Source organism: Plecotus auritus (genome assembly GCF_963455305.1).
Source record: "Plecotus auritus genome assembly, chromosome: 5".
NCBI classification, from domain to species: domain Eukaryota; kingdom Metazoa; phylum Chordata; class Mammalia; order Chiroptera; family Vespertilionidae; genus Plecotus; species Plecotus auritus.
In genome coordinates, this window is record NC_137776.1 from 6678272 (window position 1) to 6702552 (window position 24281).

The 24281-nt window shown below is 50.6% G+C and overlaps 1 protein-coding gene across 1 annotated transcript in view; it reads right to left on the minus strand.

Moving 5' to 3' along the window:
- The window catches only part of DNAH7 (dynein axonemal heavy chain 7), a gene marked incomplete at its 5' end in the record, with an annotated part of 175496 nt that extends 154482 nt beyond the window's left edge, over window positions 1-21014 (minus strand). Inside the window, 5 exons of the mRNA XM_080671125.1 lie at window positions 812-899; window positions 3892-4039; window positions 5032-5140; window positions 8808-8900; window positions 21000-21014. Of these exons, the coding sequence (XP_080527251.1) occupies window positions 812-899; window positions 3892-4039; window positions 5032-5140; window positions 8808-8900; window positions 21000-21014 (453 nt within the window). The remainder of the gene's footprint in view (window positions 1-811; window positions 900-3891; window positions 4040-5031; window positions 5141-8807; window positions 8901-20999) is intronic.
- Window positions 21015-24281: the final 3267 nt, after the last annotated feature.

A 24281-nucleotide genomic window follows, 5' to 3' on the forward strand; every position in this document is an offset into this window, starting at 1 on the left:
AACTTTAAAGCTCTTATCTTAGTTCAGAATTCTACTTAAACCCTCAAGTGATATCACTAAATACATGACATACTGAACAAAGATCGTGCAGAAATCGAGTTCAGTGTTGTATAAATAGGTGAAAATTTGGTGTGTTTTGTTCTTTTATTACCTATGATCAGAGGTAGATCTTAAAAATTGCAAGTGGCATAGATATCCCTAAACATTCATCTCAGAAATGTAATACGACAGGGGTTAGAAAATTTCCAGTTGACCTACTAATATTCCACACTATAATTTTACAGCTGCGATTAAATATGTGCATAAAATCTTCATTTTAAGACATGATAGTATTTCTCTAGTAATGGCCATTTAGCTTCAATATATTTTCATTAGTTTTTAAAGTATGTCACAAAAATATTTTCAAATTTGCCATGTTAAAGTCTTCGATATTTCTATCTTTTAAAATTCTGCATTTGACATACTCCAAGAGTTACCCTTTCTAAAGTAAGTCAATAGTCTTTGTAAAATGTAAATTATGTAATTAAGATAATTTCTCATGGAAGAATAAAGACATGTAAAGCTATACAAGACTGAGGCCAGCTTTCACCAAAGGGAGCCGGTAACGTGGGACCCTTTGATTGCTGTCGTAGGTGAGCAGGGACAGAGTCGTTTCCTCCGTGAACCCAATGGAGCGAGCTCATGAAGCTCCCTGGTCACGCCTCCTTCCACAGGGCTTCACAGGGAGGAGCACAGATCAACCTCAAAGACCTGCACGCATCTGCGCGTGCTTCCGTTCCTCCTCGTCACGCAGACGGAAGAAAGCCCTTACCAGGATGTCTTTCTCTATGGCAGAGGTGGTCATTTTGGGAAACGCACTTTCGTCGGGAACAGGCACGTCTGACACAGCATCCTGTTGCCTAAAACAATGACAAACACGCTCCTTAAATGTCTGCAGGAAGCAGCTACCTTTATACCAATGACAGAAAAAGACCAGGACCGTCTTCTGTTAAATTGTAAGAAAAAACGGATTGTTTAACATTTTATAAATAGTGTACATATTTGCTTGGTGCCAAATTCCTCCCAGGATACGTTCTCCTCGTTCAGAGAGAGACAGCTAGGCTGGAAATGACCTGTAAGACCTAATTCAGAGGCCGCAGGCCGCTCTGTGGGCTTCACTCATTCTTCATCATCACTCAGAAGTCAAGCTCTCTCTTTTCTGAAATGTTGTAGGACGAGGCTTGCATTATTCCTAAATTATATATGTTTCTTTATAACATTTGAACTTAAAAGAACCCGGATGGAAAAGACTTTCAATGCAGTTTTGTAGAAGACACAGAGACGTTCTTCAAAAGACCATTTCTGACTTCTAGAGACATGCAAGCTAACGATGCATGACTTAGAAGCTCACATGCTCTTTTGTATTTATTGCTGACGGAGTGTCCATATAATACAATGATGTTCTAGCCATAATCCAACCCAAAATCTAGACCAGAGATGAGCCACATTTTGTGACTTCTCTGGGCCTCCACTGTGTGGAAAGGCGTAGTTCCCATCTTCGGGAAAATTCTGTTGTTCCGGGACAGCTTCAGCCTCTCTGTCCTTGAATGCATCACGCTCTGGATCCCAGCTTCATCTGGGATGGTTACAGGTCAGTGATGCTGTGTAACAAAATACCCCTTCCCACTAACTGTCACATATACCTTCCTAACATTGGGGAAAATAATACATCCCAAAAAACAATGGTAAATACTTTTCAGTCTAATGTTTTCCAGATGTTCAGGGGGAAAATTACTATTCTGTTTTAATTCTGTAGCCAGCTTAGTAATTAACTCAAGGTAAGAGCAAAATACCGAGATGAAAGGCTCGTGTTTACTCCTCACGGACTTTCATGGAAAGAAGCACCAAGGCAGAAGAGGGTGAAGGGGGGTGGAAGGTGATGGAAGGAGACTTGACCTTGGGTGGTGAACACACTACTCAACATACAGGTGATGTGTTATAGAACTGTACGCCTGAAACCTATATAATTTCATTAATCAACGTCACCCCAATAAATTCAATAGAAATGAAGAACTACTGAGGAGGAAGCTTCAGCAAAAAAGGAACATGAACTCAGAGGGGAAGAGTACAATGCCTAGGCAACTTTCTAAGAAATCAGAAGCCCTGTCAGTAAATGTTCACTTAAAGTAAGTGTGGAGAATTGGCAGAACTAAACAATAGTCACATGGGAAACGCAAAGGATGTTCAGCGGTAACTTACAGCATTGCGAGGTCTGTTTGTGCTACGCAGTTGGTGGCGGGGGCGGGGGCAGGGGGGGGAGATAAAATGAATTCTAAACTTTAAAAAATAAATTACAATATGTGGTTTTAAATGTTAGGGTAATCACTTAAAGAACAAAAATGTATTTGATAGCTTTTAAGTCAATAGGAATAAAGGGAGAAAATTCAATTCAATAGAATGCAGGAAAAAAGAAAAGAAAAAAGCAGCAGCGGTAACATATAGCGAATAAAAAATAAATTGGTAGAAGCTAAGCCCACATCTATAAGACATACCAATAACTATACACTGTGAATGGCATTAACGTACTATTGAGGTACAGAAATTCTGAGATTGAATTTCAATAAGTCCATCCATGTCCTGTTTATAAAGGCATAACTAAAAAATGGCCAAGTGGTTAAGAGACCTCCGTTTCTTACAACACGGAGGCACAGGTAATCCGAAAAACCTCTAAGTACCGCTCTCTAAATGTTGGACAATGTGTCACACAGCTCATCTGAATAGCAGCTGAGCTCGCCCGAAAGAAAGGAGATACTCAGGAGGAGGAAGGATGGATTGGCGAAGCTAAGCAACCGGCAGACACCTGGGGGATGGCTGCCCTGTGGGCGCGTGGCCTTGGACTTGACCCCCCATGTGCCTCAGAAGATAACTGTGTGGGCCGGAGGGGAGTGGGGAATTCAAACCGAGGCCCCTGCGTGAAGCTGGACCTCAGTGGGTTCCATCCTCAACCATGAAATGACCGGCACAGGACAGGTGTCGAGAGAGATCCTCCGTCTTGGCCAGGACACCGGGTGAAGAAAAGGAGGTTCTAACCAGAGGCTACCCCCTCTCCCACCCCCCACCCCCCACCCCACCGCGGTTTGAGTGCTGACTTGACTGTCTGAGACCCCAGAGGGCTGCATCGAGGACAGTGACCCGAGGGAGTCAAACTGCTAAGATCCTAGTGGCGCCTCCAAACACCAACTCCAGACCCCTGTCCAGAGGCACGTGCCACAGCCAGCGCCACAGGACGCCACCGAGCCCCTCCCTCTGGAAGCTAGGGGTGCCCGCTGTCCTCCCTTCAAGAGGGGCAGCCAGCCACCGCAGTGCCACGGGGTCTGGGCAGGCCACTCCCTGCCACGTGTCCGCACACTCGACGGTCTCACCAACGGCGGGGTGCACACCGGGAGAGGCATGATGAAAGGAAGAGAGGGGGTGAGCACCTGCAGGGAGCCGAGAGGAAGCGGCCAAGGGGAGCTCCTGGCGCACCCCTGCCCGCTCCCCATGCAGCATCTGAACCCCGGCCAGCCGCCCCGGCCCTGCTCCTCTGCTCACTCCACCCAACTCCTTCCTTTCCACGCGAGGACACCCGCGTGCACAGGGGCCTCCACATGACCTGAGCCAATGAGGTGGGGAAAGACCGCCCCAAGATGAGGGAGAATCACTGACGGGCTGCCTCCTGTGGGCCCCACGCTGGGGATCAACCCCCACCCCCGCCCGGGCCTGTGCCCTGACCGGGAAGCTAACCGTGACCTCCTGCTCGCAGGTGGGCGCTCGGGCACGGAGCCACGCGGCCGGCCTTATGTTTTTGGATGGAAAGTCCCCAGGGGCTCTGCAGAGGGGGACACACTGGTCAGCTCACACACTGGCCCTTACATGATGACGTTCACCAGGGTGCTGCGGAAGGTCTCCCGTTCTTTATGTGGGAATTTGCTCTTGGCCTTGGAGGTAGATGGCCCAGCGCGGCTGTCATCGATTTGGTCGAGCAAAGTGCCCTTTCTTCCAAAGTGTTCCATGTATTCGGCTAAACGTTCAGAAAGCGAAGTTAGTCATCGAAAAAGGGAGCTGAAACTTTGAAGTGGTTAGACTAGACTGCAGGGGTGGGCAAACTTTTTGACTCGAGGGCCACCATGGGTTCTTAAACTGGACCGGAGGGCCGGAACAAAAGCATGGATGGAGTGTTTGTGTGAACTAATATAAATTCAAAGTAAAGGAGCGGAGGGGAGAGCAAGAGAACCCTGCGCTCTTTCAGCTCCGCGGGCCGGATAGAACAGCCGAACGGGCCGGATCCGGCCCGCGGGCCGTAGTTTGCCCACGGCTGGACTAGAGCAAAAATGCTGGAGTACCTTTCAAGAAAACACTGCCTGCTTGAAGCTCTCAAGTTACCGTAAGTAGAATTAATGTTTCTTTCACTATCAGGAAGCTAACTACTCTTGTTTCATGTCGTCAGAACAAAAGCCACTGACTATTTCAAGATTATTCAATTAATTTACTTTATACTTTGAATAAAATGCTAATAAACTCAAAATTTCAATTACATGTCCATTGGACCTTCTTAAAGGGGAAAAATTAAAATGATGATAAAAACAGAATACAAAACTGTTTCAGAAAACTTAAAAGATCCATGATGAAAGCAATGTTAGTATTCAATGTCATCTACCTGGTGAGTCAAAACAAGAACAAATACTAGAATGACTAATTTGGAAATAATGTTTACAACTTATTGAAACCCCCTCTTGGAAAACAGGTCACAGTCTTTGATGCAGAGGCAAATTCTGACTAAATAAGTCAAAGCTTTATGATAAACACCTCAATTCCTAAAATATCAGCTTTTGTAGCATTTACCACAGCCTCAACTGGAATCAATCATTCTCTGCAGGAAAACATTTGCGATAAATTTGTCTACTTGATGTAAAGGTTATTTCAATCCTGCAATGCCACTACTCTGTTAGCTAAATGTCAGGTGCCTTTTTCTCTAGAAATTTCCCTTCGATCAGTGTGATGTTGACACCTTACCGTACGACTGCTCGTTCTTCACACTGAACGGCTCTGGGACTTCCTCGTCCTGCTTTACGTTCAGGTGGAAGGACGGGGCCGCCTCCTGCCACTGCGGCTTCATGCTCACCTGCAGGGGACAGTAAACAGCGGCAGTGACACAGGAGGAAACACACTTCTCCCGTGAAACGCATGCGTGTTTATAAACACAGACGTTTTCTCCAGGGAATCGGGCGTCCGGACACAGGCCTAGCGCTCAATAGCAACCTGACCCGACAGGGGGGCCCGAGGATGGGCTGCATTTGGGAGGCGTCTCCGGGGGTCCCCTGCTGGATTGCTGGGGGCGCCTGCCACCCACACCGCCAGCTCATTCCAGAAAGGCTGTCACCCCCAGGGACTGGCAAGGGCGTTTTCAACCTTCATGTCCCTGCGAGGCGCCCTCTGGGGCCTCCGTCTAACAGTCCCACTGGGTCCCAGAGCCTTCCTGTCCTCAGGCCCAGTGTCTGGGTTCCTCTGGAAGCTCACACAGGAAGCCCAGCCTTGAAGGCAGGGGTCACACACCCCTAGACCTGCACCACCTCAGGCAGGGGTCACACACCCCTAGACCTGCACCACCTCAGGCAGGGGTCACACACCCCTAGACCTGTACCACCTCAGGCAGGGGTCACACACCCCTAGACCTAAACCACCCCAGGCAGGGGTCAGGGAAGAGGGGGTCACACACCCCTAGACCTGTACCACCTCAGGCAAGGGTCAGGGAAGAGGGGTCACACACCCCTAGACCTGCACCACCTCAGGCAGGGGTCAGGGAAGAGGGGTCACACACCCCTAGACCTGCACCACCTCAGGCAGGGGTCAGGGAAGAGGGGTCACACACCCCTAGACCTGCACCACCTCAGGCAGGGGTCAGGGAAGAGGGGTCACACACCCCTAGACCTGTACCAGCTCAGGCAGGGACAGGGAAGAGGGGGAGGTGAGTGTTAACAGCTGTTGGCATCCAGCCCCTCGCTGGGACAGTGGGGGGGAGGGCTGTGGCACCAGCTTCAGTGCAGGACAGTGGGGGGGAGGGCTGTGGCACTAGCTTCAGTGCAGGACAGTGGAGGGGGGGGTCAGGGAGGAGGGGGGGGGCTGTGGCACCAGCTTCAGTGCAGGACAGTGGAGGCGGGGGTCAGGGAGGAGGGGGGGGTCAGGGAGGGGCGGGGTGCTGTGGCAGGCACAGGAGCCAGGAGGCCTCCAAGGCAGCCCCTGCTGGTGGCATTGCAGGCGTGGAGAAAGTATATTTAAAAAACGAAAATAAAAGAACTGGGGAAAATAAAAAGAACGAGCAAAGGTCGTCGTGACTGCTGGTTGACAGGCTGATAAATGCCTTTTAATTGGAAATGAAGAAGGCGACAACTGGTTTACCGCACCGGAGCCCGCACCGCCCGCCCACGGGCCCCGAGACCAACCGGGCTCAGCCCCGCAGCGCGAGCCTTTCAGGGAGAGGCACCGATTTCGAATGCGCCTGTGTCCTCCCCATGCGGTGGGCCCGACAGCCCATGCGTGCCCCGGCGTCTCCCTCTCCGGGTCCCCTCCCCGCACCCCGCACCCCGCACCCCGCACCCCGCCCCGCTGCTCCCGCTAACCCGCCCCCCAGGCCTGCTCGCAGGCTCTCGAACAGGAAACAGGCCGAGGACAGTGCAGTGATGCTTTCCCTCCACCGCCTGCCTCCTGGGGGCACAGAGGGAGGGTCGGGGAGCCCCGGGGTGAGGGTGCGGGAAGGCAGAGGCGGTCCCCAGCCCACAGGCCTCCTCGCTGGGCTGGCTGCCTTCGCTCCCATGCGGTGAGGTCTCTCATGAAAATCACTCTGGGTCTGAACTGGGGCCAGAAAATAAATTTTATCCAGGTCCAAACCTTAACACGAACGGAAAATGCTTTTGCTAAATAAATTTTTAAAAAAAGACTTAAAAAATACCTTAAAATATTACTTCCCTTAAAGTACATAAAATTCAAAGAATGCTGGGGGAAATGTAATATGAACATAAAACCAGGTTTAAATCTGCCAACAAAAGTATTTTAGACTATTATATGCCTCTGACAAAAAATTCAGCCACTGGGTATTAAATAAGGAATTTAAATTAAGTTTACATTTCTAAACCTCTATGCTAACAAGACACAACAAACCAAAAGCGATTTTTTTTTTTCCGTTTTAAAATGTGTTAAATCTTAAACAGAAAATAAAATGTCTATTCCATTTCAGGTCTTGCCTTTTAAAGTAGAAAACTTAAGACAGATTTTGCAGACCTAGTGAAAACATACTAGAGCTCAATTCCATCGAACTTGGCCTGAACCAGACTGTCAATAAGAGCATGTTTTCTATTGAAATGTGTATTTTGAAATGTTCAATATAATTTCATCTAAGAATATTAATTCGTGTTTCCAAGTAAAAAAAAAGTCTTTCCTTTTAAATTATTAGGAATCTCTTCTACACACAAATTCAATTGTATAGTTTGGTTTTAACTGTTAAAATAGTTTAAAATGGTGCTTTGGTTGAACCTTGAAAACAGTATGCTGAGTGAAATAAGCCAGACAGGAAAGGGCAAATATGACAGGGCCCCCCTTACATGGAGGACCGAGAGGGGTCACATACACAGAGACGGAGAGGGGACCGGTGGCTGCCAGGAGCTGGGGGACAGAGAACGGGGAGGGTTGTCCCCGGGGACGGCTCAGTGTGGGAAGATGGAGGAGTGACAGAACTGGGGGGTGTGATGGCTGCACAGCGATGAGAATATTCTCAATGCCGGGGAACTACCATTCCCTTTAAAAGATGGTGGGTTCTATGTTGTGTGCGTTTCAGCACAATTCTAAAGCAACGGTGTGTGCATCGACCCTCCACTGAAGTTCCACTTCCAGGAGGTACAGGAGCATAACCCGATGGCAGTGAACTCCACGTGGTTACGGGGGTAAAACACACTCAGTCAAGTCCATTGACGGTGCTGTGTTCAGCACGGACCGGCCGAAGCCGTCTACAGCGGCCTCTTCCGCAGGCAGTGGCCACCCACAGCCAGAGGGAAGGCAGGCGGGGGGCCTGAGCACCCCCGGCTGGCACTGCCCGCCAGAGGCCACGTCTCAAGGCTCCTCACGTCACCTCTGCTCACGCTCACGCTCACATGCTCACACTCACACTCACACGCACACGCTCACACACTCATGCTCACACTCACACTCACACGCTCACGCTCACACACTCACGCTCACACTCACACTCACACTTACACACTCATGCTCACTCACACGCTCATGCTCACGCTCACACTCACACGCTCACGCTCACACGCTCACACTCACATGCTCATGCTCACGCTCACACTCACATGCTCACACTCACACGCTCACGCTCACACGCTCACACTCACACACTCACGCTCACACTCACATGCTCACACTCACACGCTCACACTCACACTCGGCAGCTGAGGCTCGGGAGCCACGTGACCCCTTGGTTTCACAGAGCCGTGAGGACCCAGCGGCACCAGGGTCATTTCCTGACCCCACACCGATGTCCTGTCTGCGTGTCCATCTCAGGCGTTCTCCTGCGCGGGACAGACTATGCTCCGTGCCGAACTAGGAAACCACTTTTTACAGCCTCTTCTCTAAGGCGGTCATTTTTCCTAACACACGTACCCAGAGCATTTCTCCACCAGAAAACAATCAAACGGAGCATAGAACTCAAAACCAGGAGTCTCGTTTCTTACGCGTTTGAAAACCAGCAGCGCTTTGCAAAGGGCCCACGTCCCGGGGAGCGGGGGGCGACGTACCGTGGCCAGCTGCGGCAAAGCCCTGGCCGGGAGCTTGCCTCTGTCTCTGCCTCTGCCTCTGTCTTTCTCTTTGTCTTTGCTGGCTGACTTCTCCTGCGCGAAAAAGATGTGGGGGAACGTTACTCTGTCAGTGCTGACATCTAGTCATCCAACCAATTGTCCGGCCGTCCACTATTAAGGAAAGTACATACTGCCTAAAACAGTCAAAGATTTACGTGGTTACTTTTTAAATTCTGAGTCTGCCTAGGAATTGCTTTCTGTGCAGCAAGGAAGGAGGCAAAACCGGTAGGTAGCCGGCGATGCCGGCCGGAGAGCTCTACAGCCTGCGAAGCCCTTCACCCACCCCACTGCCTCCGGGAGTCATTCCTCTGAGCCCAGGCAGTGCCCAGGGCTCGCCGGGCCCACTCCCGGCCCAGCGCGAAGAGCCCACTCTTGTCCCGTTCGCCCAGAACGCCCTCCTCCTCCCGGCCAGCTCCTGGGCCTGGCACACCCTCCGCTGCCCTGAGCAGCACTTGGACCTCTCGGCCACAAGTTCCGGAGGAAAGTGCTGCTGTGCCTTGTGGGTGAGGAGGGTTCCCCCAGGAAGGCCCTCCAGGGGAGGGGGAGCAGCGCTGAGGGCTGTGAGGCGTGCTCTCTGCCAATTGCCCACAGCGGCCTGTCCTGCAGGGGGGAGGTGCGGGGGGGGGGTCGGGGGGGAGTAGGGGACATGGGAGAGGGAGGGCCTGGCCTCCTGGGCCCAGTGCCTCCTCTCCTTTCTCCCGGGAGGTGGCTGCGAGCAGGCAGCATCCTTGCCTGGCACCTCCCGGCCTCTGGCATGCAGCTGACCCAGTGGCACCAGAAGGAAGGGGCAGGGGCCTCCCTGACCCGGCCCAGGAGCGGGCCACGGGCACGGGCCTCAGTGACCAGCGGGCGTGAGGAGTGCAGAGGGAAGTACGATTGCTTGGCAGCATGAAAATGGAGCATCGCTCTAAAGCCTCCGTCTGGGTTTATTGAGAAGGAAGGCCATGCAGCTAGACGGCATTCTGGCTGAGTGTGGCTGTTCCCGGTCAACCAGAGAACCACGATGTCTACGTGTTCCCTGAGGCGGCCATGCTGCACCACAGTCTCAGGAGGGCGCGTGCGGGCCTCGCCACCCCTTCACCCGGCTGCTGCTGCGGGTCGGAGGGGGACCCGCAGGAGGCAGGTGTGCGGGGGTGCAGGAGGCTGGTGTGCGGGGGTGCAGGAGGCAGGTGTGCGGGGGTGCAGGAGGCAGGTGTGCGGGGGTGCAAAAGGCAGGTGTGCGGGGGATGCAGGAGGCAGGTGTGCGGGGGGTGCAGGAGGCAGGTGTGCGGGGGTGCAAAAGGCAGGTGTGTGGGGGTGCAGGAGGCAGGTATGCGGGGGTGAAAAAGGCAGGTGTGCGCGGGGTGCAGGAGGCAGGTGTGCGGGGGTGCAGGAGGCAGGTGTGCGAGGGTGCAGGAGGCAGGTGTGCGGGGGTGCAAAAGGCAGGTGTGCGGGGGGTGCAAAAGGCAGGTGTGCGGGGGTGCAGAAGGCAGGTGTGCGGGGGTGCAAAAGGCAGGTGTGCGGGGGTGCAGGAGGCAGGTGTGGGGGGGGTGCAGGAGGCAGGTGTGCGGGGGGTGCAAAAGGCAGGTGTGCAGGGGTGCAGGAGGCAGGTGTGCGGGGGTGCAAAAGGCAGGTGTGCAGGGGTGCAGGAGGCAGGTGTGCGGGGGTGCAGGAGGCAGGTGTGTGGGGGTGCAGGAGGCAGGTGTGCGGGGGGTGCAAAAGGCAGGTGTGCAGGGGAGAAAAAAGGCAGGTGTGCAGGGATGCAGGAGGCAGGTGTGCGGGGGTGCAGGAGGCAGGTGTGTGGGGGTGCAGGAGGCAGGTGTGTGGGGGGTGCAAAAGGCAGGTGTGCGGGGGTGCAAAAGGCAGGTGTGCGGGGGTGCAGGAGGCAGGTGTGCGGGGGTGCAGGAGGCAGGTGTGCGGGGGTGCAGGAGGCAGGGTTGCAGGAGGCAGGTGTGCGGGGGTGCAGGAGGCAGGTGTGCGGGGGTGCAAAAGTCAGGTGTGCGGGGGTGCAGGAGGCAGGTGTGCGGGGGTGCAGGAGGCAGGTGTGCGGGGGTGCAAAAGGCAGGTGTGCAGGGGAGAAAAAAGGCAGGTGTGCAGGGATGCAGGAGGCAGGTGTGCGGGGGTGCAGGAGGCAGGTGTGTGGGGGTGCAGGAGGCAGGTGTGTGGGGGGTGCAAAAGGCAGGTGTGCGGGGGTGCAAAAGGCAGGTGTGCGGGGGTGCAGGAGGCAGGTGTGCGGGGGTGCAGGAGGCAGGTGTGCGGGGGTGCAGGAGGCAGGTGTGCGGGGGTGCAGGAGGCAGGGTTGCAGGAGGCAGGTGTGCGGGGGTGCAGGAGGCAGGTGTGCGGGGGTGCAGGAGGCAGGTGTGCGGGGGTGCAGGAGGCAGGGTTGCAGGAGGCAGGTGTGCGGGGTTCAGGAGGCAGGTGTGCGGGGGTGCAGGAGGCAGGTGTGCGGGGGTGCAGGAGGCAGGTGTGCGGGGGGTGCAGGAGGCAGGTGTGCGGGGGTGCAGGAGGCAGGTGTGCGGGGGTGCAGGAGGCAGGTGTGGGGGATGCAGGAGGCAGGTGTGCGGGGGTGCAGGAGGCAGGTGTGCGGGGGTGCAAAAGGCAGGTGTGCGGGGGTGCAGGAGGCAGGTGTGCGGGGGGTGCAGGAGGCAGGTGTGCGGGGGTGCAGGAGGCAGGTGTGCGGGGATGCAGGAGGCAGGTGTGCGGGGGTGCAGGAGGCAGGTGTGCGGGGGTGCAGGAGGCAGGTGTGCGGGGGTGCAGGAGGTAGGTGTGCGGGGGGTGCAGGAGGCAGGTGTGCGGGGCTGCAGGAGGTAGGTGTGCGGGGGTGCAGGAGGAAGGTGTGGGGGATGCAGGAGGCAGGTGTGCGGGGGTGCAGGAGGCAGGTGTGCGGGGGTGCAGGAGGCTGGGGTGGAGCAAGGGGGTGTGCACCTTTGTCGTGGCTCCAAACAAGAGGCCTCATCGGAGTCGCCTGTGTCCTGGGGAGAATCCCAGGGCCTGGCACCAGGCCCCAGAGCCTGCCCCCCCAGTGTCTGTGGCTCCCCTCTCAGGTCCCTGCTAGGCCCGCCCTCCCCTAGGGAAGCCTCCACGCCGAGAACCCTGTGGCTCATCGCAGCTGCCCACGTGCCCTGTACCTGCCACACCTTCCCGCCCCCTCCCCCCCCCCCCCCCCCCCGGCCCGGGCTGCAGGCATGGCCGTGTGGACCGGTCTCTGCTGCCTCAGTCACGGAGGCGCCTCAGTGCTTCACGCAGGAAAGGCCCTTTGCTTTCCGCCGGGGGCACCTCCAAAGCCACGGGGGTCTCAGGGCGGCCCAGGACGCACACCGATGAGCTGCTGGAGTGGAGGGGGTGGGGGGGCTGACATCTCTGGAGCAACCCTACCCCCTCCCCCCGTGTGGAATGAGAGCTGAGGGGTAGGTGCTACCCCGGTCACCGTCACGTGGGCATTCCAGAAAGTACTCTGGGCTCCTCAGAGGCCACGGCAGGACCAGGCCAGCCGCCTGGGGTGACCACCAACCTGGCAACCCCCCGGGATCGGCTGCTCTTCTTCCTGGGTTCACTCTCCCCAGCCCGGGCCCCGCTTCCGGCCACCCCCAAGCAGCGTTCTCACGAGTCCTTCCAGGCCCCCTTCCACTCAAAAACAAGCAGAGGCCACTCCACGCGCCGTGACCTGCCGTCCGGCTCCCCTCTCTCTCCTGCTCCAGGAAGGAGCCCGGGGTGACCTCCAGCAGCACGAGGCCTGCGGTGAAGGTCACTCCCGTCTTAACCGCTATAAGGAACTTTTCCTCAAGTACAACCCTTCATATTCAAATGAAAAATTTTTATTCACTGCGTTATTTCTTACTACTTTAAAAATATGATTTATCTTAAAAGACATAAAACCCTAAGGATATGGAAGGAAAATTGCTAGATACAGTTAAATATGAACGCAGTATAAGGTTTAAGTCAGCCGACAAAAACATGTTAGATAATTATATGCCTCATTGGCTAGAAAGGAGTATTCATCTCAGCCACTGAATATTTCACTCGGTGCGTAAATTTAAATTTAGATGACATTTCTACGCCTATATCCTAGTAGCATTAAAAAAACTAACAGTGACTTTTTTTCAGTTTTAAAATGTGTTAAGTTTTTAAAGAGAGAAAGTCTGTCCCATTTCAGGTCTTTGCCTTTTTAAAAAAATTAAAAAATATGTATTTTTATTGATGTCAGAGAGGCAGGGAGAGGGAGAGAGAGACGGAAACATCAACAATGAGAGAGAATCATTGATCGGCTATCAGGTCTTTGTCTTTTAAGCTAGAAAACTTAAAATAGATCTTTGCAGAAATAATAAAAAGGATTATATAACTTTATTTTATAGAAGCTGGTTTAATAATCTTGGCAGTATCAATACAAACAGGTTCACAATTAAAACATGTACTTTGATCTTGATGGACATTCGCCTGAACATTTTTCAGTCAAGATTTTTTAAGCTGAAACGCTTAGAAATAGTTTCTGCAGGAAGCAAGGCAGATTCCATTTTACAGCTCATTCCGAGCTTTTAAAATATGTTGCAAAACAAATTGCATTGAACTTCCACTTAAACTCAACTTCCAGAAACCACAAGCATGTGGCTCAGTGGCATGAAACTCAACGTAATTATTAAACAGTAAATTTTATTGCAGTAAAACCTTCCTTTTCCAGCACTTTATCAACTGGAAGTGTTTAACGATCGCTTCCACAAGACAACAATAATTCAAAGTCAAAATAATGAGAAGGCTGTCCCCCAGCATTTTAATGCTGGAAGAGACGTCTCAGAGATCATCAAATCCTCACTGTCCTTCTCAAACCAGAAACCGGGGCTCAGAGAGCTCAGGGGCTCCCCAACAGTCACAGAGCCGTTTGTGACAAGACTGTACCCCAAGTCATTTCCTGACTCCAACACTGCTCCTGCTAGACCGTCTTCAGAATTCGCTTATTCAGGAAACTCAAATGTCCTGTGCATACTAGGACGTTGTAGCTTATACTTCACTTATTAATATTATTATTTTTCCTAAGATAGGTACTTCATAGATGTTCTCTATCAGAAAAGTATTTGCCAGTTTGAAAACTAGTACACAGCATTATTCTAAAAGCAAGACAGTGCGATGATAATTGGTAGATTACCGTAGATGACGGTGGCAAAAATCTCACTGGTGTCTTGGATTTTTCTTTGCTGGGTGGTTTATCCTGCATGAAAAATATAAAAAACAAAACTGTTCACTCTGTTAATGCTAAAAATGGGTGAACTCAATGCAATTCTACAGCGTCTAATATAAAGTAAAAAACGTATCCTCCAAAGTATTCTAAAACGTATTTTGCAGATGGTAAGATATTGCATACAGAAAGTCATAAGGAAGCCATAGAAAATATTAGCACTAATGAATGTGTTCAGCAAGGCTGCAGGACATAAGATGGAGACACAGAAATTATTTGTATTTACAACAGCATTGACAAGGATCAAACGCTTAGGAATACATTTAACGAAAGACTTGTACAATGACAGCTATAAAATATTACCAAGAGGAACTTAAAAAGACCTTAATAAATGAAAAGTCATCCCTTCTTCGTGGATTGGAAGACTAATATTAAGATGCAATAGTTCCCCCATAATCTACATATATTCCACACACTCCCTATCAAAATCCAAACGACTTGTTTTTTTTTAATTAACAGGTTGATCATAAAATTCACATGAGAAGGAAAGAAACCCAGAACAGCCAAGAAATCGTGGAAAAGGAGAACACATTTGGCAGACTCGCACTTCCACGGTTCACAACTTAAGACGAAGCTGCAGTCATAAAGACAGCGTGAGAATAAACGCAGAGGTCAGAGGAACAGAATTAGGAGTTCAGAGACACACACGTACATTTATGGGCAACGGTTTTTGACAAGGGTGCCAAGACGATCCTGTAGGGAGTGGGTCATACCTTCTGAGAATTTATCTGAACCTAATTAGCATCCAGAGTTGCCCCAGCCCCACCTCCCTTCTCCTTGCTAACGCTTCCCCCCACAGCCCTCCACTTCCTAAGGTGACCAGGCATTCAAGCCAAGGCACTCTCGAAGGGCTGTGAGTGACATTTGTACTTCTTAGAGTCTAAGTTTTAGAGACGAATGCCTTTCCCTCCTTTGCCGCAGATAATACTTGTACGGTAGGAATTCCAGATAGGTAAGAAGCAGCCCTGTTGAGCACGGCGCGTTGACTTCTAAGACAGATCATGTGAATTGTGCTTTGGCCATTTGGCAACTTCTTGCAGCTCATCATCAAATCCATGTCTTCGCCCTCCTGGGTGATCCTGGGGGAGGACTTCATAAGCGTCTCTCCAGCCGGCACAGCATCCTTGCTGGTGGGCACCTTTGCATCCTGTGGTGTGTGACAGTCGCAGTGGCAGGCATCCTCCAGCAGGTGTCACTGTTATCCATCAGGGCAGCTTGCCAGCAAGTCTCCCTAGCATCCCAGGGAACCCCCTTTCAAACTTTTCCCAGGCAAGCAGGTGGTTTTATTGCCTCCCACGTCAATACTTACGCCACTGGTTTTCATCGCTATATAATGCGCTCTGCTCTAGGAATATAATGCCATTTACCCACTCCATTCTCCGGTCAGGCTTCTCCGTTACAAAAGGTGGCTCAGGAAAAGTCTTTCGGCACACACAGAATCACTGCATCACACACACTCGTACAGTGTGTGAGCACATATGCATACAATAAAAATGCGTGTGTGCGTATCTGTTGTTGTGCTCTCATGTAATTCCATTGGCATCTTCGTCTATCTGTAAACAAACTATTGCATGTTGTCTAAATTACTATGATTTCACAATAGCTCTTGAGATCTATAAGGCAATTCTCTCTCTTTACTATTCTAAAACATTACGCATAATCTTGACCTTTAGTCTACCATGTGAATTTTATTGCATGAAAGTTTTTGGAATTTTAATAGAAACATATTGACTTTCTAGAAAAATTTGGAGAAAACTGACATTATAATAGTGTTGACTCTTATCCTTCATGAGTACATTTCTTTATTTAATCAGATCTTAAAGTGTATCCTTCAAGAACATTTTATAATAGTCTTCATGAGTGCCTTATACCTCTTTTGTTAGACTTATTCTAACAAATATTTTGAATGGGAAATGCATTATAGAATCCAAACAACTGACTTAAAAACTTTTAATCGCAATGGATTTTTTGATGCATTATGCATTTTATTTACTTTACTTATTAAATTTATCTTTACTGTTGAAAGTATTGCCGGTGTCCCCCCTTTTTCCCCATTGACCCCTTCCAGCCTGCACCTGCCCTTCCCCACCCTCCACCCCTCACCCCCCAGGCCTTCACCACACAATTGTGTCCATGGGTTATGCATATATGCGTGTAAATTCTTTGGTTAATCTCTTCCCACCCACCCCCGCCTTCCCTCTGAGATTCAGCAGTCTGTCCCATGTGTCTGTCTCTGCATCTATTTCGTTCGTCTGTTTATTTTGTGTTTAGGTGTTTAAATGGGGAAAGGCCTCTGGAGGCCGCCTCTACTTGTCATAACGTCTGTGGTGTTTCTTGTTTGCCGCAATCACATCTGCACGTTTTTCTTCCTGCTCTGTGCCTGGGGGGCTGAATGCTATGTTTGGGCATCAGATGGGTTCCAGCCCCTGGCTTCTGGCAGGGACTAAGCAATGAGAGGCACCAGGAGGAGGAGGAGGAGGAGGAGGAGGAGGAGGAGGAGGAGGAGGAGAGAAAGAGAGAGAGAGAGAGGAGAGGGAGAGGGAGAGAGGAGAGAGGAGAGAGGAGAGAGGGGAGAGGGGAGAGAGAGAGAGAGAGAGAGAGAGAGAGAGAGAGAGAACAGAGGAGAGAGGAGAGAGAGAGAGAGAGAGAGAGAGAGAGAGAGAGAGAGAGAGAGAGAGAGAGGAGAGAGGAGAGAGGAGAGAGGAGAGAGGAGAGAGGAGAGAGGAGAGAGGAGAGAGGAGAGAGGAGAAAGGAGAGAGGAGAGAGGGAGAGAGAGAGGAGTTTAGGCTGTTTCTTTCCTAGTACTCCGGTTCCCCATCTTTCTGACAGTGGCTGAATTCCTCCAGCGCTCAGCCCCCCCCCCCCCCTCGCCTCAGGAAGCCCCCATTCCCAGCCCCCAGCCCTCATTCACAAGAGCGGCGTGCATTTTCTTCGACCTGTGAGTCCCAGGAGTGGCAATGGCTTGCTATTGCTATGAATCCTTAAGTGCCTCCTCATTCTTGCTGGTTCCTTCCTTGACCAGCCCACCCCCCAGCAAATGGTCTCCTTACAGGTTTTCTTCAGGGAAGTCCTTTTGAGTATGCGTCTTTCCTGTTGGGTCCTGACTGGCATGATTTTACATTACCGAAATCAAACTAGCTAAAGAATTGAGTTGTTCCTTAAGTAGTCTGGTTTTGCATTTAATTTTTTTTTTTTTTGCTTATTTTGAACTACTTGCCTATATGAAGGGACATTGTAAACCTCATATAATCCAGACTTGACCAGTCTCATCAAATGACCAGAATCTATCTTCAACTGAAACCCAAAATGCCTTATTTTATAACTCATTTTAAAAATGAAATGAGCAGTTGTACAAGACATCTTTATTTTAAATACCTAAGAACTCAGACTGTTATTTCTGAGAAACGCCACATCACGCTCAACCCTCCACTAATGAGATGAAGATGCTCAGATCTCCTGCAGCAAATATGAATTAGCACCTGCGTACATCCTCAGACCAAATGAACACATCAGTGAAGGTCACATAAAATGGCATTGCCAAAGTTTAACCCACTCCATTTGCTTTTAGGTTAAAATACAAAAACTTCCATTCTTTCTAAAGGACGACCACACCCAAAATTAGCATAAATGAGAGCATCAAGAGTTTTAAAATGATAGATCCACCAAAGCAGTGTGAGAGGGCCCCCTGCTGTTTGAGAACAGCATTTCCTGAAGACAGAAAGAATCCTCCATGGCTCCGGCCCATTCTTTCAAGACCCCACCGCCTCGTAAGGTAACGTAGGTCCTTTGGGAGGAGGGGGAAGGGGTGATGGGTGTCATTTCTAAACATCACTTTTATTAAAATAAAGCAAAACTTAAAACTTAGCTGCCAACACGCTTATAGTGGGTGTTTTTTCATTGTAAATGGGTCAACTACGGGCTTCGTGAAATAAAAGCTATTCAGAAATACCGTGGCAGATGTAGTAAACACGTGTTGTAAATTTTAACAACGTAGAATATGATTCAAGATCAGGCCGGAGACTCAGATGGGCATCAAGCCACTAAGTGGCTGAATGTGTATTGATGGTGGTGATGACACATTTTTAGGGACTTGAGTTGCAGTCCCCAAACTCAGCACAGCCTATCCATCTAATTGCTCCTTTCCCAAATAACCTGTCGCTCATTTTTGTTTGTTTGTTCATTTATTCTTTTACTAGTCATGGTTAATGTAAGTGAATCTGTTTCTCAGTTCTTGATGTGTCACACGTTTCAATAAAATGAAACCAAACTTTCTTCATCAGTTAGGCATTAACTACTTATTTGATCCATTAATGACATTTCTGGTTAGTCATCTACAACCCAGCGGATAGGGGAATAAATCACCTTTTAACACCATCTTCACAATAAACTCTAAGACAACCAAAAATTATGAAGCATTGAAAAGAATTATAGTTTGGTGTCAAAACCAAGAAGCTCAGTAAAAGTTGGAGGCTTAAAAGCAACTGTTTCCGCCCTAACCGGTTTGGCTCAGTGGATAGAGCATCGGCCTGCGGACTGAAGGGTCCCAGGTTCGATTCCGGTCAAGGGCATGTGCCTTGGTTGCGGGCACATCCCCAGTAGGAGGTGTGCAGGAGGCAGCTGATCGATGTTTCTCTCGCATCGATGTTTCTAGCTCTCTATCCCTCTCCCTTCCTCTCTGTAAAAAATCAATAAAATATATTTAAAAAAAAAAAAAAAAAGCAACTGTTTCCTCCTCAGGGGCCTTTTCCATAGTCGTCTTAGAGCAGGGGTGGGCAAACTTTTTGACTCGAGGGCCACCATGGGTTCTTCAACTGGACCGGAGGGCCAGAACAAAAGCATGGATGGAGTGTTTGTGTGAACTCATATAAATTCAAAGTAAAGGAGCGGAGGGGAGAGCAAGAGAACCGGATAGAACAGCCGGATCCGGCCCGCGGGCCGTAGTTTGCCCAAGGCTGGCTTAGAGAGTTGGAGTTGTCTTTAGCTCGCCAGAGTAATGCCCAGGCTTACTGCCTTCCCATTCCGTTCTGGCATTAAAAGGGTGTTCACTGTTGCTCATTTCTTTTGTTTACTGTTGCTCTTAAATTCAACAGAGTTCTGAAATGTACCCATTGCAACATGCATCTGTTATTACTCTGCCATGGGGATATTTTCATAAAAAAATAATTTCCACTTACCACTTACCAGACCCTTTCACATGTGGTATGGGATGGTATAGTACAGTGGTTACCAACCTGGGGGACATGCCCCACAGGGGGGCAATTTGATGTTTAAGGGGGGCAATTGAAGAATGAGATATTAGCAGTGAATTTTTTTGCATTTCTTATGGTGTTAGGGGCCTTATAAACAGCATATAAATATATATATTGTGGCATATTTATGCATTTCAGTTCTCTATTTTATGTTTTGAAACTTTATTTGTTATTTTTTCATATCACTTCATATTATTATTTATTTTAACAACTTCTTAGTGATTTCTCCCTCAGTACTTCAACTGTCCTTCTTTCTTTTATTTTTCTCTTTCATGGACGCCATGTTCCTTGGAAGCTTGTTTAGACCGAGTTAATGGCCTTTTAGGCTTCCTCCACATGAACAGGAGGTCACTTTGTGAATAGTAAGATTTACATGTCACGGGGGGGGGGGGGGGGGGGGGGAGAATCAGGATTTTAGAGATGCTTAGGTGGGGCCTGGCCGAAAAAAGGTGGGAACCACTGGTACAGCATCTTATGTGAACTTCCCAACAACCTTAGAGAGGAGGAGACGTTATTCTGATTTTCCTCTCTGCAGAGCAGGCTTAGAAAGATGAGAGGATTTGCCCGAAGTTGCACAGCTGGGGACGGGCTTGGATTCTTATCCAGAGTCCAAACCCACTCCAGTGCCCCGCTGGGCTTCCCGCGAATTTGTGACGAATTTCTGTGAGTGTATTTGAGCCAAACAAATGCCGGGAAGCAGAATCTCAGCAGATTGAGGTGACGTACTGGAGAATGTCCTGTATGAAACAAGGTGCAAAACCGCCCATCCAAAGAGGGGACGTGGGTGGGTCACATGACATCCCTGGGTGACCGATGAGGGAGGTGGGAGCGAGCCAAGGGAGGGGGACCTCTGGGCTGGGATAAAAAGGAAAATGATGGACACACACTCCTTTCACTTAGGTGGGGGCAGGACAGTTAACAGGCAGCAGTTGGCTCAGTAACAAGGAGGGGGTTGTGGTCTCCGCAGAGGGGAGCCTATGCTTTGAGGGGTCTGGAAAATGGGAAATTCCTTTGACATTCCGACCTTATGTTATCGTGGATGCAAAAAGACAATAGGGGGGCTCAGCTGTGGCAAAGGGTGAACTTTGACAGGGAAGCTATCAGCCTACACATGACTACCCACCACAAATACATTTTAGTTAAAATAGCTGTGTGTGTGTGTGTGTGTGTGTGTGTGTTATCTTTTTATTGATTTCAGAGAGGAAGGGAGAGGGAGAGAGAGAAAGAAACATCAGTGATGAGAGAGAATCACGGATGGGCTGCCTCCTGCACGCCCCACATGGGAATGGAGCCCGCAGCCTGGGCATGTGGCCTGACCGGGAACTCAACCATGACCTCCTGGTTCATGGGCAGAGTCTCCACCACGGAGCCGCCCGGCGGGGCAGTTGAAATCGTTGTAATGCCAGACCGGCCCTTGTGGTTAAGGTCTCTCTCTGCGTCTGCGAGGCTGCCAGGCAGGCCTCCCTGCGCTTGTCAGGTCAGCGTGTGGCCCCTTTGCACCCACCGTTGTGATGACAACATCCAGGACCAACGGTTGATAAGGAAACCTAAGAGCGTTCAGGGAGAGCACTGGGCATCCTACCACAGCTGGGGAGGGGGCTGCACCCCGCAGGGCACACCGGGGCGTCTAAAGGACCCGCTTTCATCACCCTTCAACTGCGAGGGGCCGCCTCTCACCTGCTCGCGGCTCATGGCTGCAGGACGCGTGGGGCTCCAGGGGCTCCCCTCGGACCTCGGACCGCTGCCCCCGGCGCCCGGGACCCTCAGACAAGAAGGGAGACCCTCCTGGATGGAGAGGGGCCTGCAGTCTCCGCTCTCAGCGAGGGCTGGCTGCCTAGCGTCCCCGGCAACTTGGTTGCTAAGCAACAGGCCGCTGGTTCCACTTCCGGTCGCCTGTGGCTCCCAGGAGAGCCCCCGGAAGCTGGCTGGGGACTGCCGGGGAGACTCATTAACATACAAATGAGCCTGAGATCCCTGAGCACAGAGGAGGTGGCTCAGGGGGGTGCGGACCAGAACACCTGGTATTAAAATAACATTTCACAATGGGACACGGGGAGCCTGCAAAGAGGTGGCCGAGAGGACAGGTTTCTGGGAAACGGTGGCTTTAAGCAAAGCGATGCACAATGAAATCGGTGCTACCCTTGGCCAATTGAAGTTTCTACAGCATATTTCTGCTCACAAAAACACCACCACACTTCTGAATTACAACCTAACCTACTTGTAATACTGGACATTGAAATACATGCGAGCTATACATACATGTAAGGAAGATGCGTGCAAACAAGTAAGATAACGAATGACCTTCCACCCCCACTTAATTCCAATTCAGGGTCTCCGGTGGCGGGAGCAGCTTGGGAGCCAGGGGACACAGGACGGGTTGCAGAGTGCAATCACAGCCCAATCACCGATTTGTTAAGTCCCCTGGGCTGGGGGTCGGGTCACCCAGGCATGCATTTGTGTCCTCGTGGGATTTCACAAAGATGATACTTTAACAGACTTACCGGGTATGAACGCATAACCTTCTGTCTGAATAATGGACAGGTGGCCCTGGTGAGCTGGTAATGATGCCCAAGGCCGTCTCGCTTTGGAGGACAGCTTTGTCATTAGAGATCATTTAGCGTTCAGGAAAGACAAGCTTTGCTGGCTCTCATGTAAGGTTTGCTGGGTGCGTTCCGTGAGGGCTTCTAGGTGTGCTACTGTCACATCCTCCAGAAGGTGGATAAATGATTGTACAGGGGAACACAGATCATGCCCACCTGGCCTTGAGGTGAGGGAGGTTGGTAATTTTTGTTACCGTGGGGAGGATCCTCCCTGTGTCCAGGGAAAACCCAGGGTACAGCAGACCAACCATCCAGGTGGAAACCATGCCAAAGATCTGTGCCACACAGCCATAGGGTCCCAGCCGGGGCAACAATACACACCTGGGCAGTGCAACCAGTCAGTGCCAAACCGGTTGCTATTTTTTAATGTGACAGAATGACTGTCCAGTTCTAGTAATATCCATCTCATACTTCTGATATAATGGGGTTGGTTTATTGGGGAGGATCAAGGGGAATGCTTTTTATGTTTCTAGCTTTGCAAGATGACGCATGAAGGTCTTCAATTATCCTGCTCTCTCACCTTGTCTGCCAGCCCCGAAGCTAGCAGAGTAGTAGACATCTGCCCGCTCTTCTCTAACCTCAGCTCTTCTTCTAACTTTCTAACTCATGAGTCAACCTCTAATCGGCCATTCGTGGCCAACTACTGAGTAGCCCACAGTAGACCCCATGAATTAGGGGTTCTTTGTCTCAGGGTGCTCTGCACAGTTCCTCAAACTCAGTACGGTGTGTCCCCGTACTCACGTGGTGGTCCCCAAGCATCTAACAAACAGGCTTCCCCTCCCCACATGAAGACCAAGGGAGTACTCGGGATTGCTCCTATGGATGCCTCTTTCCCAAGACCCATTTCTTTGGTCTCCTGACTGATGCCAATTGTTGGCTCGAAAACTGGGCCCTGTACACAGAAGACAGGGAGAGCAGAGGAAAGAGGCAGATCGCTCCAGATTGCGAGAGGGGGCAGTTTTAATAAACAAGGGACCTTACATATGAGGTGTGTCTCGGATGGCTGAAAGATAAGTAGATCCTGCCCACCAGAGTCTTCAAACTTACACGGAGGCTTTAATGGGTTTTAGTCACATATTCCATCCAGATGGTCTCAACAATACGCTGCTCTCTCAAGGTCACATCCTTGAAAGTGGCTCCCACTGTGGGAACAGTGGGCAGAATGTACACTCTAAGGAGAGGGGTGAGTGGTGAGGAGCCTCCAATTGTCCAGGTCCAAGTGACAGGTTAACTGGTGGTCACATCCTCTCAGTGTCCTCCTCCCACAACAACAGAGCCAGGGGATGGAGAATTTGGTAAGAGTGAAGTTAAAATAAAGAATCTTACCCAGGCTGGTGCGGCTCAGTGGCTGAGCATCAACCTATGAACCCGGTCACAGTTCGATTCCCTGTGAGGGCACATGCCCGGGTTGTGGGCTTGATTCCCAGTAGGGGGCGTGCTGGAGGCAGCCGATCTATGATTCTCTCATCATTGATGTTTCTCCCTCCCTTCCTCTCTCTGAAATCAATAAAAATATTTTAAAAAAGAAAAAGAATTTTAGAACGTAACATCAATAGAGAAGGAAAGATCTGTTAAATGGCGTGGGTGGGGATCTCAGTAAGAGTGACTTGTGTCAAAACAGAAAGGATAGGAGTGAGGGTCTTGACTCTGATTTCAGAAGGGAAGCAATTCCAGGCATTGACAAGGTCCCCCAGGGTGGCCGGGGGAAGGCTTTTGGCCCTGGAAGTTCAGGGGATTAGTGACTAAGGCGATGGCTGTCCCATGGATGTGGACGTAGGAGAGTGAAGAAAACTGTGAGCCAAACAGGAGGCAAGAGGAGATGCTGCAAGCTTAACACTAGTAAGATTTTTTTTTTTTTTTACTGGAAAACAGAGAATAAATGTTGCAGACCCCACCTCCTGAAGCTGGAAGAACTGAAAACCCCCCGAGAACCAGAGCCTTCAGGGAGAGAACATTCAGTAAAAATCTGGAGGTAGGGGTCGGGTCAGGAGCCCGGGGGGAAGATGTAGAGTCTCTCAGGGCACCATGAAAAGATCTGAGAGCCAGCAGAGGACTGGAAGGTGGGGTCAGCCAAGAAGCAACCAACAGCACTTACAAAGAATGAGAGGCAGTAAAGTCCCCTCAAGGGCTTACACCACATGCAGTAACCAAGAGAGGGCGGTGTGGTTGGTCAGGTGACTGTCAATGTGGCCAAAGAATGAGTCCCAGCAGCTCCCAGGTCTTTAGAAGGAATTCTGGGTTCTTGGCAGATAGCCAACACCACGTGGCTCGCTTCACAGAGGGTACTGGTCCATAGGAGCGGGCCAACCAGGGGTAGACTGATCACAGTAACAGCTCTACAGACAGGGGTCTGAAAAGC